This window comes from Oenanthe melanoleuca, chromosome 18 (genome assembly GCF_029582105.1).
Source record: "Oenanthe melanoleuca isolate GR-GAL-2019-014 chromosome 18, OMel1.0, whole genome shotgun sequence".
NCBI classification, from domain to species: Eukaryota; Metazoa; Chordata; class Aves; order Passeriformes; family Muscicapidae; genus Oenanthe; species Oenanthe melanoleuca.
The window spans coordinates 3,287,444-3,305,119 of record NC_079351.1 but is presented as its reverse complement, the minus strand read 5'-3'; the positions used below and the strand labels follow the sequence as shown (position 1 = coordinate 3,305,119).

At 38.7% G+C, this 17,676-nt stretch overlaps 1 protein-coding gene across 2 annotated transcripts in view; it reads right to left on the bottom strand.

Moving 5' to 3' along the window:
- The window catches only part of PITPNC1 (phosphatidylinositol transfer protein cytoplasmic 1), a 76,945-nt gene that overhangs the window by 30,366 nt on the left and 28,903 nt on the right, over positions 1–17,676 (bottom strand). For both annotated transcript variants that reach the window (XM_056505743.1, XM_056505742.1), the window contains exons 2-3: positions 10,308–10,456; positions 6,179–6,713 (exon numbers count right to left, since the gene is read on the bottom strand). In XM_056505743.1, the coding sequence (XP_056361718.1) occupies positions 6,179–6,253 (75 nt within the window). In that variant the 5' untranslated portion in view covers positions 6,254–6,713; positions 10,308–10,456. The remainder of the gene's footprint in view (positions 1–6,178; positions 6,714–10,307; positions 10,457–17,676) is intronic.

The window sequence follows — 17,676 nt, the reverse complement described above, 5'->3', positions numbered from 1 at the left end:
AATAAGCAACACTTACAAGAACAGAGTAGAACCTAAGTGTGCCAAAACACTTGCCAGAGTCTTAAAGAGACAGTCAAACACATGTGGGGTGTGACAATCATTTAATGGAGAGGACCGTCAAATTAACCTTTGCATAGTAATTACACCTGAGGTGCTTCTGGGAATTACTGGAGTTGCCAGCAAATAGTTGGTCTGAGAGAGGTTTCTTCATCCTCTGGAACCTGCTTTGTGTGAGTGATGCCAGTTCATCCATTCTACTGCAGCTGGTTTCACTTTCCATGTGGTTTATGCCTGCAGAAAGTTCAATGACCTGCTGGAGACCTCATCCTTGCTTTTCACCTCTCCTGCTCCTTGTGAATATTAATCCACAATCCTTGGCAGTTATTTCTGTACAATAAAATTAATCCCACTTTTAAATTTTATTTTTTAGCAGCAGAAGCATATTTCCCTAAATCTTAAAAAAAAGCCCAGCAAGGCAGGTATTTCATGTAAATGTTCTCTCTCATCTTCCACCACTTCTTAGACTGATGATTTTTTCTATGGTCACATATGCATTTTTTTGACAACACAGGTGGAACAGGATTCTTTAGAGAGCAATCTCCATGGACAGACATCTATAGACAAAGAGCAAATGACTGCTGCAATGAGGTGAGAGTGTTTAAGAAAATGAAATATTTTCCATAGGGTAACTTCCATATACCACATCCTTTAAATTCAAAATTTCTGGGCACTATTTTGGTACTCAGCATTTCTTTATTGAAGATCATGAACCTGGGAAAGAGAAAAGGAGTCCCAACTTTTTTGTAAGCAACAAAAGGGGATGTGGGACTGTGGGGTGATGGAAGGTGGAATAGTCAATGTTTTTTGGAAAATGGACAATAGGGAGTTATTAACTCCCCTCAGATTGCTCCAGACTGCTCTGCATGTGAGCTCCCAGAGCTGCTGTGTGATCAGGTAACCCAGGCACAAACCAGCATCAATCAGGGTGACAGGGCTGCAAGAGAATAGACGGAAAGGGCTGGGCAGGGTGATGGCATTTGGAAGATGTGACTCAGTGAGAAGGAGGAGAATTTGGAAAGCAAGATAAGCACAGGAAGGTGGCAAACAGCAAACAAAAGTGCTGCTGAGTGGAAAGGAAAAGAACAATGTAAAAACAGGGCTTGAAAATAAACAAGAGATCAAAACTCTCATAAACAAGCCAAGAAAGAAAAACACTGTATTGTATACAATAACCTGGAGATGGAACAATTACTAACAAGTTGCCTCCAACTGCTATAAAACTCTTGTCTCTGGCTTTGCCTTCCCTTAGGATCTCTTTCTTTGATACATGGGAACAGTAACCTGCTTATTGAAGAAGAGAGAAAGTGAAAAGCAGCATGGGCAAGTGGAAATGACAGTCCCATCCATCAGAGATGGGGCTGGATTGCTTTGGAATAAGCCAGTGCTGGATAAAGGGGAATTTTCCCAAGCAGTTTAAGTTACTTGTTTCAATGGAATTAAGCTATTAAATGAGAATATAGGTTTTCAGCTCTCAAAAAATTTATTCTTTTTTTCTTTTAAACACTACAGAGGTCCTTGCTTTTGCTAAAACCTCTAAGGGAAATAAATCTGTGTTTTCCCAGGACAATGGCACCTGTGAGCCAGTTTTCTGAGTTGGGGGGTAAGATGGAAGATACTGGTAGTAACTTTGCTCTACAGATTCTGCTGCATTTTTGATGCAGACTTTTCAAATCCTCAAACTGCAGAAAAGTTTTAGCACCAAAGAGTGAGAGGTTACACCCAAATTTCAAGGGCTGGTAATCAGATAAAGAGAACACAGGAAAAAACTCTACAGTAATGTTTATCTGAAACAACTGTTTTCCTTCTCAAGTCATCTCATTATAAAAATAACAATACAAAAAACATTCCTTCCAGATAATTTACTTCACAGATAAACCAGCAGCTAAGTGAAGCACAAAACATGCCTGTTCTCAAAAGTAATCAGAAACCAGCAGGTCAGTAATGGACCATTTAGCAACTCTCACTCTGGGGCCTTGACACATACCAGATGACATAATTTTATTTTCCTCAGTCATTTGCTCTAGAAGAATAAATGTCATTGTGATAAATCATCAAAGGAATTGTTGTGCCCTGCTTTCTGTTCCATAAGTGTTTTTTGTAAATATTCTGGATTTATATTCTATTCATAAGGATACTTGGGACCTTGGCATGTTGAAGGAATGCTTCTCCTCCTCATGAGCAGACAATGCCATTCTAATGTTTGTTTTGTCTATGTAATTGTGAAACTAACAATTGTCCATAAATTGTGCAAAAAAAATTATCCAGCTGTTTTTAAATTTCAGCCCCCGAACAGAAATATTGCTAACAGCACCAAAGCTGTTCAGGTCAGGTGGCAAATCTATTTGAACTGATCCCAGGTAAACACTTGAACTGCACCTTCAAACCCAGAAGAGTTTGATTAACTTCTCTTTGTATTTTTCCTAACCACTTTCTATTCCAGCTTGAGAGCTAAACTTTGGCTCATTTTCAGTGTACTTCAATCACATGAAGATTTTGTACTATGCTTTAGTTACCAAACATCCATGATCTGATTATTTGTTTGCTTGAGGCTCCTCTCTTTTTCTGTCCAGAATCTCCACTGTCACTTGAGCAAGTTGAATGGATATTTGCTCTGTGCTGTTTGTTTTCTAACAATATCCCAATGCAGGTAAAGAAACTTAGTTCTATGCAATTCTTTTTCGTTTGGTTTGCAATAGACACAAGTTTGCTTTCTAGTTAATTATTTCTAATCTTGCTGGGCAACCTCAGAAATAAAAATAACAAAGCCTCCTGAAAGTTCAGTTGTTCTTGCCACTGTGGATAGCACAAATATTTTCCACTAAACATACATATTTGCAAAGGCTGTGATAAGCTGGCACACAAGGGGTTGTAGAAAGCTGCAAGGCATCTTGTCTCCATTGTCCAAGAGAAAAAGGCTCCAGCCCCTGACTAGCAAAGGAATTCTTTCCAAAGCCAGCAGCTAACAGCACCCATTCCCTGGGAGCAGGGCAGGAGGCACCTGACCATACCCAAGTCCTGGAAATGCTTATGGAGTGGAATCCACTGGAATTACTCCTATAGGACTCCCCTTCTGCTGCATCCTAAATATGGTATCCCAGGTTTATTATCTTAACATCAACCTAATCACAAAATAAATGGATGTGTAGATAAAACCTAAACATGTATTTTAGCAAGATATCTTGTCAGGTTTCTAATGACAAGATCTAAACCAAAGCAGCTCCAGTATCTAAGTTGAAGACACTTTCTCACATACAGTTCTGAAGTAACATCCCAACCACCAAAACCTTGAACTTTACAGGAATATCTTATTCCCTAAATAGCACCCCCAAATTTGGATGACTTCCTTTGGCTTCAGCTTTGACAGTGTTTTTTGACTTCCTCCTCCCTCTCAATGTGAGCAGGAAGCTTTCAAGGATTAGCTCCAGCTCTGATACAGCACTTCTTGGGACAGTCCCCATGTGTCATCTTCCTGAGAGGAAGTCTTTTGTACAGCAGCTTTAACGAGGTGCATTTGCAAATGCTCTCCTGACATGACCCTATAGCATGAATTACACCCCACAACAGCATCACTTGTGCAATAGTTCTGTTAAACTCATTATCTCAAGTGTATCAGTTGCTTTACATGCTGTTAACATGGTTGTCAATACCCAGTAGCAGACATGGTGTTTGCTATCAAATTTAGGGGGTTGCTGTGTAACAAATAACATTGCTTAAAGCAGATGCCATCATAACTGGCTCCAGATTACAGAGGACTAATATCATGACAGTATAATTTCCATTCCTGTTTTCATGTATCCAATTGCTCTTGGCTCTATACAACCATGGCACAGAACAATATTCTGAAAATTATTTTTCGATGCTTGATGAGCAATTTTTCTTCAGTGTCCGAATTGCAGGTCTTTAAGAAAATTCTATTTATGAATTCCATAATATTCACAGGAGAACCAGATTGATGAAATTATTTCATTCTCCATTTCTGAATGCCAGAGTATGGGCTTGAATGCAATTTCTCAACAGCCTTCATATTTTTCAACTGAAAAACCTTAAGACTGTCAGTAAGATTCAGTCTGCTGTTCACATCCTCTTCCAAATCACTAACACACACTGAAATAACATGCTGAGCCTTTAAGGTCGTTCTCTTTATTTAGAATGGAGCTTACAAGGTTAATAAGGTGTGAAAATACCACAGAGCAGTATGTACTTGACTCGATAAGATTATGCTTTATTTATCCAATTATTGGCCTGCCTTTAGAATGACTTTTCCTTGAAATGAGGCCCAATTTGACTCTCACCATGTCCCACAGACTCCTCAGAGAGAATTTATGATCTTTAAGAAAAGGGTTTCCAAGCTATCTTACATATTTTGGGCAATGTCTGTGGGCTTATTCCTTCTTTCAGAATTCTCTAATGAGTACAGAAGATCAAATTTAGAAAAATATTCCAGACAAGGATAGCAGTTATTCCCAGTGGTATGTTTAACATTTTTGTTCTAGATTCAACAGTTTGAGGCAAAGGCACAGTCTCTGTATTCAATGAAGATAAATTCATTGCCTATCAGCTCCATTAATACATGTTTTAGATTTTTGTCTGAAGTACAGTTTCCTTGATCTCCTCCCAGTATTTCTAGTTCTGTTTCCTTGCACCATGGTGAGTAATTAGTCCCCAGTTCCCCATGGCACTTACACTGTCACTTAGTGATTGCTTTGCCTACCTTCTACATTTCTGGGCTGATTTAATTTTTCTTTACATGTCTCTTCAACGCTGCAATCACTTCTGCTGATGCTTTTGAACATTTCTGTAGCTGTACCTTCCTCCGACCTGCACCAGGTGTTGTTTCACCAGACCAGACAGAGATCACCTCCTGATTCAGATTCTCTGAGTACAGCACTGCTGTTTGGTTTTAATAATGTATTGCATTTCAAATTTAGATATGTATTTCTGTCTGCCACCACCCTTTGCATCATCCCCACTTGTCTCTTACAGTTAAAGGAAAAAAAATCACATTAAAACATTCAAATTTACTTTCAGCTAAAGAAAAAATTTACCATGGAGAGATATCAGTGCAACACAGCAAATGTCAACTTCTCAGCCTAAAACTAAATATGATATCAAAGGTAAACCTTAATTAATGATAACTCTGACAGACCCTACTGAAAGTCTCTTCTGGCAAAACCAGCTGAGAATCTGTCCCTCATCACTACTGTCCATTCTGGGACATTTGGGGTTCCTCTGACACAATCAAATGAATATTCTAAGTACCTGAACTGAAAAGTAGTTTGTTGCTTTGGGTTTTCAAACCTGGCTATCACAGTTTCAGCTCTTGGTCTCCAGCTTTCAGATCTGAGCCTTTAAATCCCTTTATTTTTTTTTTTTCTTTTTATCACAAGAAAATACATTTTTTCTCTTTTAGCTTTATAAGCTTTTAAAAAATCTGCACAAACCTTTTGAGCACTGCAGAATTAAGTGAAACATCTGCATTATGTTTTACCTGCAGTCAGAAGTTCAAGCTAAATCAAAGCAGGAGTTTCTGAAAGGTCCCTTCACCTGGAACCTCCTCACCATTCCCTCCTCACCTTCCAAAGGCTGCTGGAAACTTATTGTTGTTATCGAGGCCAGCACATTTAAACAATTTTTCTCATGATTTATGTGCTATATTTTGCCTTAGCTCTGTGAGAGGGAATAGCTGATTTTTCTGGGCACTGTGCCCAGATTATCTTTAATTTTGTCTACAGATTGTACAGTTTCCCAGATACTATACCAGAAATGAGCATGTTATAAGTTAATAAAGCAATAAATAAAATAAAATCTGTTCTCATGTCTCCATGTAACAACTGGAACCTTAAAAACCTCACTCTTTTTTATAGAAGCTTCTCTTTCTTAGAGTCAGTAAGTAAAAACATATAAAATTATTTTTAAGTGATAAAAAAAAATAATTCATAGGATTCCTTAGAATTACTTCAAATTTCCCTTTAAATTGCTTAAACAAATAATGAAAGTAAAGCTTCACTATTGAATGCATTATGAGTAAGTTATATTGAGAAGGAATCAGATTGGATTCCACTACTATATTTTGCACAATTTTTCTATTTTTAGAATAAAAAGAGGAAGAAAAACTTACTGTGTATTCTGATTTCCAATTGTCCATTTGTAAAAAAAAAAAAAAAAAGAAAGAGGGAAAAGAAAAAAAAGACATGTGAAATAAAACAATTATGCAACATCCTTACAGTAAACACACATTAATAATAAAAATGATTGTGTCATATAGTCTGCAGATTTATACTTGACTAAAGCCTGTGGGACAATAAATACCAACAGAATCCAAGCACCTGATGTTTTCTTTGCAAGCAAGAAATTGCACAGATACAACACTCCAGGTTTTACCCAGCCTTAGTCTATAATCTTAATTTCCTGATACCAGTTAATACAAGGTGAAAAATATGCAGTTCAACAGGAGTTGTTAAAGAGACTTGGTGCTTGTCGTTCAAAATATAACTTGGAGTTTCTGAAGATAAACTAAACTACCCCAAACCACAAAGCAGCAATCATTTCTGCCACATTCCTTACCTGTGATTGTGTAAGGATAATAATTCCAGGCCTTCTCTGTAACGTAAAATATTTTGGGAACAACTGCTCTAGCCCAGCTAGGCAGTTTGCTGAAAGTAAAAATCAAATATAAAATTAGAATATATTGTGATGCATGTGTATTGTGGTAATAAAGATACTTCCAAATGTGCCCATCATTTGTGAGGTGTTTGAGGGATTCAGCAACACCCAGACTTCTCAGGAGTATTTTCATTATTTGCCTCAGCTGTGCTCCCCTCACAGAGGGAGCAGATCAGTGCCAGAGCAACAACCTTCGAGTGGGCTGAACTGAGGCTGCTCTTTTTGGGAATTCATGGCCTGGAACCTTTGGCCACACTCAACAGGTGAGGCCAAACAAAGGTGTAAGGGTGGCACCGTGTGCTCAGCCACAGGGAGGCACTCTCTAACAAGAGGTCAGGAGGAAATGTGGCATTTCAGTCCTGAATCCATTATTTCTTCTTACAGATTCTTTTTTTTTTTTCTTCATATTCTCTGCCAGCACTGAAACCCTCATGCTCAGCTCACCTGGCACGCAGCTGTTCCCACACTACCAACACCAATTCCTGAGTAGGAAGCTTTTATATTAAAATTAACAGATCACTCAAAACACCTCGTGAGGCTGGTAGGCAGCATTAGTCCCATTTTGTTGATGGGAAAAGTAAATAACAAAAGTGAGAGAATTAATGGAACTGACATTACAGCTCAGAGCTCATTCTGTCAAGAAAACTCACTGGTGCAGTGGTACAAAGGCAGCAGAATCAGAAATCAAAGACATAGATACACCTTTTGGATGGATCATTAAAGGGTAATTGAATTATACTATGGAAGGGTGGCAGCATTTTTTACCATGACTCTTGGATTTCTCATTTGCAGTGCTCTGGTCACAGCGGGTACCAAAAAGTGATGAACAAACAAACATTTAAAAAGGCAAGTTCACTATAATTCATCTTTCAACCCTCTCTTAATGACTTCAGTTATAAGCACTGAGGCTGCCAGGAACAAAGATGCAGAACTAGTTATTCCAAGGACAGCAGACCCTGGACACCACAAATATCTCTGCACTTGGGGGACTCAGTTCAAATGGTGTTGGTCTGGCAAGGCACTGAGCAGAGCACCAAGGCCAAGACTGAATCTGTACTGAACTGCAGGAGATGCTTCCAAACCTCAATTTCCCGAGTGTAAATGTTTAAAATAGTTCTGTTTAGATAACTGTGTGCAGAAAGTACATTAACTTTCCATATTAGCAAAATTCTGAAGAAAATACATTTGGGATCATGAAGGCTTATTTAACCATGATCTGGCTACATATAAATATTTTATTTGTCCAGAGGCAAAATGCAGATGTTAGTACATTATCTACAGATTCAAAGCCAAGTGCATTGACTTCTGCTCTTGATGACATTGCTCAAAACTAGATTATTTTCTTTACATAAACCTTTCTTGTGTACAGACTTTTAAGCAGCATTTTACATCCTGCATAATAGACTTCCCTGTATCAGATCTGTTTGTCAGCCTCTGTCAGTGTGTTTATGAATGCTTCCCTTACCCCTGCTAAACTTTACTCCGATGCCTAAATTATAAATACCAGAGGATGCAGACTTTCAGCTTCTGAAAACATTGCTCCAGCAGGAAAGAAGAGGCAATAAACAATTCTAAATATAACTAAGGTTACAATGACAATAGAAAATGTACATCTGCTCATTTTGCACTTTTTTTTATTGTTGTTTTTAGCATATTTGCCTGACTAGCTATACCTATGTGTTACTGTCACCAGTACAGCACATCCTGAAAAAAAATAACTTTATGAGCAAAACATAGATTATCCTCAGAATTGCTAGCAAGTCCCAGTCACAGACACACATAAATTCTTCCAGGGTCCACTCAAAGAAAAGTCTATTTCAGCAGCACATGTATGAGGATCACATTAGTTTTTTTTTCTTATTTCTCCTTATTTCTCCTCCATCCAGATGAAGTTCAGTCTCAAATTTCTTTAGGAGATATCAATTCAGATCAAAATAGAGCAAAGCAAAATTTGTTAGGGCAGTGGACCCAGGAAGAAGAAAAGCTGAGGGAGAAAACTGTGCTGGTGGAAGTCATGTTCCTCAGCAAGGCAGGCAAAGTTTCCAGCATATCCTGTATGGAAGCATGTCTCCTTGAGTGAAATCCTCCAGAGACATCCTGGCCTCCCAGCAAAATCCACAGTGGCCTAAAAACCTCCTGATCCTTTCCACAAAGCTTCAATAGTACTGCAATATCTGGTGGCATTGTGACACCACACCCAGTTTCAAATAGCAAATCTGGTGATGGAGGACTCAGAATTATCATTAAACTCAGTGAACCTGATTTCAAACATCCATCACAGCTGTAAGTAACTGTCCTGAGTTGTTGCAGGCACAAAGGTTTACTTTGCCAATGTTTGTACCTATCTTTGGCTAAGAAATCCTGTGTTGCATTGCCTGCACTACCAGGAATCATGTGCTTCCCAAGTATGGTTTGTACATGGCTTTTAGGTTCTCGTGGTCATTCTGAATTGCCCTGAAGTGGCAATTCTGAATATGCTCTTCAGTGCTTAAAGCCTTATTTTTAACATGCAGGAAAGAAATACCCAGAAACATTTTACAAAACCCCACAACTTGTGGGAGCTCTAGGGTGGGAACACATATATTGATTTTTCCCAAGTCCTATATCTAGCCTGTGAGAGAGCACTTACAATAATATTAAATGTGGCAAGATATACATTACTGAGCTCTTGTGTGTTTGTTTTTAACATCACTGGTGATTCAATTGGCCTGAATTTAGGTTAGATATGTCAGGTTTGCAGGGCAGGAGGAACTTGCATTGTAGAAGCAATGGCTCCAGTGTTTGTATGCCCACTCCAAAATGCTGCAGAGCATAAGTTTAACAAAAATGAAACAGGCCCAGGGGAAAAGAAGAACTTTAGAAAAAGCAGTGGTATTCAATTCAATCAGCAGTAATAAAAATGGGAACAGGTTGTGCAATATATCTCATATTGCACAAATATATATATCTAAACATCTCTGGCCTGTGAGCGTGGAGACATTGGTCCTCAGCAGTATCATGTCAGCATAGGAGGACAAACACTTCACTCTAAGAAATGATGGAACTTCAGGGAGAAAACCCCAAATTTTCCACCGTCTTTAAGCCTAGTGGTCCAGAAGGCTGACACTGTACAATGGTCATTCACAATGTCAATTAACTTTGCTGAGGCAAAAACAATCAGCAAAAATGCTGGCTTTGTGACATGATTATGAGATGAGAGAAACTGAAACGTTTTTAATGGCTCAGTTTTGTTTTTCTTGGAGGGTGGGATTTTGCTCGTTTTGTTGTTCAGTTTTTTGGCTCTCCCTTCCCAGCCATTTTGGAAAACAAAATGACAAACAATTAAGTGTAAAAGAAAACAAAAGTTCTGATTTTCAGCATATCATTACTCCAAGTTATAATTCCTTCTCATGGAGAAGATGCTTTAGAAGGAATAACAGCTAATCCCTCTATTTCATGACACTGATCTATTCCACCTCCCCATGGCTACCAGGAAACAACATGTATTCATGGGAACATCTTTTGAAACAAAAAGGCTGTTGCCTGCAATCCTTGCAAATTTTTCTTACGGTCCATGCTGGGAGAAGCAGATTTACTGCACTTGCCTGTTGAGATAGACACGTTTTTCTGTTAGCTGACCATTGCCATGGTTGGGATCTTCATAGGGTTCATTCTGCACCACTTCCACACCCTCCCCTCGGTCACTCTGCTCATGGCTGTGCTTGCTGATCATATACAGCTGTCCAATTCTGTACTGCAAGGCAAAAGCAAGAACAAAGTATATTAGTTTGATGTTAGACATGTATTCAAAAGCCAATCTTAGTCAAAGTTCTGTGGGACACAGGATTCTCCTGCCCTGCTAACATAATGAAGCCCTGCAATAAGGTTTGGGGTAACTATGGCTGGTCCACAGAGACAGGAGCACCAGCTCTTAAGAAAAAGCCATGTAGATTCCAAGTCCTTTGAAAAAAGAAGTTTGAGCGACTTGGCAATATTATTAAAATTAATTTAAGCACTTTAATGATAATTTTTCTAGAGACTTCCAAGTAACTTGGGAAGCCAGACACTGAGAGGATTGGCCCAACTTTGCTGTCACAGAAAAACAAATTGTTGCACTTGGCCTTTTTCTCGCTAGGTCTTGTATCTATATCAGGACTTTTGCCTCCAAAGAAATCTAACAAAAATACATCCTTGAACTTCCATTAGCAAAGACTTTAGAGTAAATTGTACTTTCCCAAAAATTTTCTGGTCTGAAATTTTATTCTGAAGTTCTTTGCACATGCTTGAACATGCCAGGCTTTTTCCAACAAACTGTCTTTGGATCTATCCAGTTTTTCTTGATCGGAACCCTCTCTCCCCCAGAGCAATTTGTTTAGGCATATACATGGCAATAACTGCAATCACATCAATCCCCCTTCAAACACAAAGAACAACCTGTTAATTTAGAGAATGGCTGAGCTACCACACAAGCTGCCAAGTACTAGCTCAGCATAAGCAAACAAAAGCATTGTGACAGTCTGACCTCAGAAAACTTGATGAGATTCTTGTGGTTATTGCATTATAGACAGCAATCCTATCACATACTTTAAAAAGTCCAAATCAAAAGAGCAATTAGCTCAGTAAAAAATCCCAAAGCATCACAAACCTTATTAGGAACTGGCAACAAGACAGCCTTACTAAACAAAATTATAAGGAATAGGAGGGTGGAGGGCACCCTGTATTAGTTCCTCAGTTCTACATAACCCCAGTTTATTCCCCTACAGCAACAGGCCACAAGAAATAAGAAATTTGGAACCTGCATCTTGATTTAAGAGAGTAAGTCCTAACATTGTTTTACATGCTAATCCACTTCTCTACCTTTGTATCTACTGAATCCTTTTTCTCTGTCTCATCATTTTGAACATTTTGTCCTAATCTCAAAGGCTTTGAAGAGCTGCAGGTCCCACACATAGCTTTTAACTAGATCCATGACAAATTGTCTCCTCTTTTTCTCTAAAAAAATGAATGTATTAATGCACAGTGAAGGCCAAGTTTGTAGTACATATGATTTGACCAATTAGTACAGTTTAAAAAAGAGTAACTTTCAGGCACACAAAGCTGTTCTTCAGGTCTGAAATCAAAGCAGCACACATCAAAGCTGAATACAAGTTGAGAAAAAATGCTTTGCCTTTAATTAGATATGTATCAATTAGACCACCTGGGAGCACAGACTTCCTGTCTATGGAGTGATAAGGATGGCAGAAAAGGGGAAAGGTGATAAGGTCCTTATCTTCTAATGGAAAGGAAGAGGCCAGTAATTTGTATCCTGTGAATATGAAAAGGTCAGATGAGGAGTAAAGAGAGAAATTACAGTTTGACATAAAGTCAATATTTTGATCATGATCTCTATTGGGATTTTTGTTATCCTATAAAGTTATGAATTTTAGTTGCCATGGACACCTCTGGAAAGTGTTTCATAATTGCACATATCAATTTCCTATGTCCATGTAGTCCTTTGCAATTTTGCTCTCAGTTTTAATGGTCAAATACAAACACCTCAGTTTCTTTTGGAAATGTTTACTCAGAAATATCAAAATGAAGGAACTTTCATACTGACAACCAACTGTGGGATTGTACTGGTGCCCTCATTTGCTCCAGCATAATGAAGTAGAGATACCCCCACAACACCACATTTTGTTAGCAGAGGTTGTTGTTCTTTCATGGACCCACACCACCATAAAATGCTTGCAAGATATCAAATCCCAAAGACTGTAAATGAATCTGAGCAGGAGTTTAAGGAGGCTAAGCCTTGTGCCCACTGCACTTTGCAGATGAGGGTCAGTGCTGTCAAACAGCAACTGCTTTCCAGGTGCTGCACAGTCAGTGCTTACAGGAAGGCTCTCGTCTGCTAAAGCTCAAAATCACACACGTTCCAACCATACCCACGAGCTCACAGAAGGTGTCCCAGGAGCTCAGCATGGTGCCTCCCATTTGGAAGATGCTGAAGGGAACAGAAGGCACCACTGCTGGACAGCTCTCCTGCAGGAACCCCACTGCTCCTCGCCTTCTGCAGGCAATGACTTCCCATAGCTATGGATCTGACACCAGTCCAGCAGAAATATCCACCTTCAAAGCCAGCTTGGAGGGGGCCCTGAGCAGCGTGGTCCAGGGAGTGACATCCCTGCCCATGGCAGGGGCTGGAATGAGATGAGCTTTGAGGTCCCTTCCAACCCAGACCATTCTACAACCTTCCATAACTACTGAAGGGGTTGGGCAGTCCTGCTGGAATGCAGCTGCCTTCTGCAAAGGAAACATATTTGTACACATACTTTAAAGTAGTTAACTTAGCTCTTTTGTGTTTCTATCTGCTGTACAAAATATTGAAACCATTCTAGAGCAGAATGGAAAATGTTAGCTTCCAAAATAATAGTACTTTACTAAATCAGAGAGTGCACAACTATTATTTCAGATAAAATAGCATTTTTTCAAGTGTATATTTCTATTTACATGAATAAAATCTAAGGCAAAGATATATCTTTTAGAACTTGCTGGAATTTAAATGCCTGAATAAAAAGTCACAGCTTTTTCTTAATTCCTATGGATATTGTGGAGAAATAGCACCTAAGAATCATTTAACAACAGTAATTGATACACATTATACACACTGATGTGCCATTACTATTTATCTTGCTCTATCACAATCTGAATTTCTGTGTTTTTAGCTGTAAGATAATTTTCCAAGACCATCTACTGTTTCCAGGAATTCAGTAAAATTTCATGCAATGGCACCTGATTTGAATTTGGATCTGGAGCAAAAGTCTGTGCAATTTCTTCAGTTTAATAGGGGAAAACTCATTCAGTATCAGAGCAAGAACTTCAATAAACAAATGCACAGAATGTGGAATTAGGGTTTCTAAGGGTATTGCTGTGCAGCTTTGGTAGTAGCCCTGATGTTTCCCAAGCCCTAATGAGAGAGATTTTGTCTTGGTAGTGACTGCTCCTTCAACAAGCAGATGGTGTTTGCTGTTGGGATTTAGTTATACAAGAAACAAGTCTCATGCTAGCAACAGCATAAGGATGGTAAATCTGATTTTGTTTAAAATTATAAGTGAATTGCCAGAAGCAATTTTATCCCCCAGATAGGAGGGGGAAAAAAAGAAAAAAATCTAAAAAATTTAAAAAGGGGTCCACCCCACCCATCTTTCATTTGTAGAGCTCCCACCATCTCCAGCAGCAACTGCACAAGAAAACTTTGTACAAACATGTCTGAATTTTTTTCTGCCTAGCTGCCTATTGCTCAGGTTAATCTCAGAGTACAAACTTCCATATTCAGGTGGAATGTAAAAAAGAAAACTCTCTCAAAGGAGTAATTATGCCAAAATGATCTTGTATCTGAAATTTTCATATCACTCCTTGAAGTTCTTATCTGAATGCTCACAGAAAATGTAACACATTTATCACTGTCTTTGTCTTACATAATTCTCATATTCAAAAGAGTGGTTGAACACTTTCATCTACATTTACTTCTCTGTAACTGGACTAAAACATCAGGGATGGTGCTGCCATTTTTTGTTCTAAGCCAGTAGTGAGATCCTTTCCTGCAGAGAGGAGCTGGAGTCCAGAAAACTGTCTTCTCTGCCTGCTCGAGGTAATGATTGTTTGGTGAGCTGCATTTTGACAGTGGAAAGTATTTCTCACACAGGTTCATGATAAAACATGCCAGTGGCTTCTAGTCCTGTTCTCAGAAAACTACAAAGGTAAAACAGAAAAAAGAAGAAAAGCAGCAACAGCTAAAGTGAAACAGATCTGTCCTTATGCACAAAGGCAGCTCTGAAGGTTCATCCCTGTCTCTGCTGATGGCAATAGTTGTTTTGTCATTGACCTCAATTTAGTTAAGATTTATTTCCAGCAAGAAAATACAACGAATCAGCTTCATCATCAGTTATATCTGTCCAGCTACACTGAAAGCAAGGGCATTGATCATGGCAAAATAGTAGCAATTTTATTAAGGAATTATGATTTATAGAATGCTGTGTCATTCACAGAAAACAATCTTAAAATTGATTGATACATTTCTGATCTATTTTCAAGTCTTAGTCTTTGCAAGATGCCTGTGTGCTCCTTGTGAATGTGTTCCAGGCCCTAATTTTATTTTTTTTTACCAAAAAATATTAATAGGATTACTATTTGTCACTTTTCCATGTTTTGCATTATTTAAAACAATTGCTGATTATTCTCAAAGGACCACTATGAGACAAATATGGTGATCCTCAGGTAAGTTACTTATCCAAACATGCAAAGCCCATCACTCCCAGCAATCTCTTCCCAGCAGTTTTACAGAGATGTTTTACCTCTGGAATAAATTGTTTGGAAATATACTTGCTTGAGTAAATATCTTTGTTTAAGAGGATACACTGAGGTTTCCTATTGTGTTTGTTTTGATGTTGAGGGCATTGTTTTCAGGTCCTGATTAAGACCTAAGCCCTACACTGCTACAGATATGAAAAGCTTGCAGTTAGATACTGAACACAAGCAAAGAAAGCATTAACCTTATTTTATATTTGATTAATTGAGACAGAAATTAATACATCAACCTTAAAAAAGATGTCTCTGGTAGAACAGGGAATTAAGCCTCAATCTAGTGATTCCAGCTCAGTGCTGTTACCACAAGACACACCTGTAATTTCTTTTTCATTCTTAATGATAATTACTTAAAGAGAAGTGGTTTCTTTTATCTTCCTCACTAACCATAAATCCTTCATTTTAGTATTATTAGACATCATTTCATCTGGAATGGGTGAATCCTGATGCATCCTCACACTGAGGCTGTGGGAGCAGAGCCCTCACATGTGGGCAATTACAGCCCCAGCTGATGGAGCTGATGAGGTTGTGCCCTCTGATCCCCAAACTCCTCTAGGTGATGATTCACGGCTATTAACAATAATTTCAGGAACTCTTTTCCATGACACAAGCACCAGCTCCTGACAAAGTGATTTGTTCACCTTGTTATTAACATTCCTAGATTGGTTTTAACAAGAATAGAGGAATGTGCAGTGTACTGGTATTTGATTTTTCATGTATGGGTAGGTTTGTATTGGCTCCTCCTTGGCTGCTTTTGCAATTAGGAATTTGGTTTGGTTTGGTTTTAGTTGGGGCACAGAGCCACTACTTTGCAAGCAATGGAGGTGGATATCTCTTTTTAATCACCAGCTCAGGGTTTTAGAGCAATTCATTCCTATGGAGAGAAATCAGTCAGATTTGTAACCACTGCAGAATAAGAAAACTCGCCACTGAAATAATCCTTTTTTCCCAGAGAGGCAGGAAAAAAAGCAGGAAGAAAAACTCAGTGTTAATATGAACTTGGAAGTCTTATGTAGCACAATTTACCAGTGTGAAAGTAGTGATTCTAAAATAGTGATTTTTCCAGTAAAATAATGACACTATGAGCTAGGGTTCTGTGAAAAGAGGACTGCTGGGTTTGACTGCTTGGGAAATTCTGCAAGGAAAGCATGAATAGTAAACAGAGAAGGCAGAAGGGGGGTGGTTCTTACAGCCCAGTGCAGTGCTGTGCAGAGATTCCCAGCCTGCTGACCTGACCCTAAATCTCCTTTACCCTGGCCAAACAGCAGTGTGGAGTCTGCACTAATGCATCGTTTGACTTCTTGTTTATAAGCTAAGATGTTTAGAGCAAACCGGGCACCTTTGCACTGCATTCTCTTTGTCATGAAGAAACATCCAAAGTGCAAAGTTTTTATGAAATGATATTTTAAATGGCTGTCCCTGGGACACAAACATGAGAAAGTAGCTCCAGGAGCAAAGGTAGACTTTTAAACTATTGTCCTCAAAAAGAAATCTGTTTTTATCTATACGAGAGATCAATCAAGGAAAAAAAGGTCCTAAAGTCTAAATGTTTGCATAATTCACTGTCGTGATTTGAGGCCCCAACAAATCATGCAAATTATTTGGTGGTATAAATGTCACTCCCTGTAGTAATATATAAAGAATCTGGCCAGTCAGAGTTTGGAGTTGAGCTTGAAATTTTTCTTTCAACTAATTCCTGCATGCATCTGTGAATCACAAAGCACTACACATCTGCTGACTTGCATCAGCAGTATTCTTTACTGTTGCTCAAATTCATGGGAACATGCTTTTGTAACCTCACAAACAAACAGTTGCAGTGGGAACAGTTGACTTTTGCATGCTGTGAAGTGCCATTCTTACTGCTTTCATGTTTGCTTTGCCTTTTCAAGGAAGAAATTACATCCTTAAGATACTTTATCTGCCTAAACTCCCGTGAATGACAGTTCAGCAATGACACACTGGATGTTGAAAGTCAGTATCCTCCTCTGGTATTTCCAGTTGAAGAAACATGGCTCACTCTAAGTTTACAATACCCTGGCACATAGTGGCTTGCAACTAAACAAGTGCTACTGAAAGCAATAGGAGCAGATCTAGATCTCTGGTTAATAGGTATACAATGAAAATTAAAATAAATGAAAATTAAGTTGCAAATGTTCAGCTTTCATGCAAATGGTTTGCCAAATATAGCTCATGTCCTGTTCAAATTGTAGTCATTTTATGCTTCTACACCAGCTGTGCTATTGAGAAAAGCCAGCTGTTTATCTGGAGTGTACAAGCTTATACAATTTTTAAGAATCAGTTTTTATTAACAATATTTTACAGTGAGTCAGCTGGTTACATTTTTCTACCATGAACACTATGTGCTTCGTACATAAATACCAATGATAATCTATTATGTAGATTTATCCATGTATTTCCTGCAAGGAATGCAGATACATTTCCTGAGGCTGTCTCAAAAGTCCTCTGTGCACATAAAGAACAGCTAAAAGAGCCTGACAGTGTGCCTTGAGCAGTCTGTCAGTGCTGCACACTGACCACTCTCCACATCTTCTCAGCCCTGTTTATGAGTACCTGCTCTGATTGCCTGCAAACTTGCCCTGCCTTGATTCCAGCTTCCTGCTTTTCATGCACAGT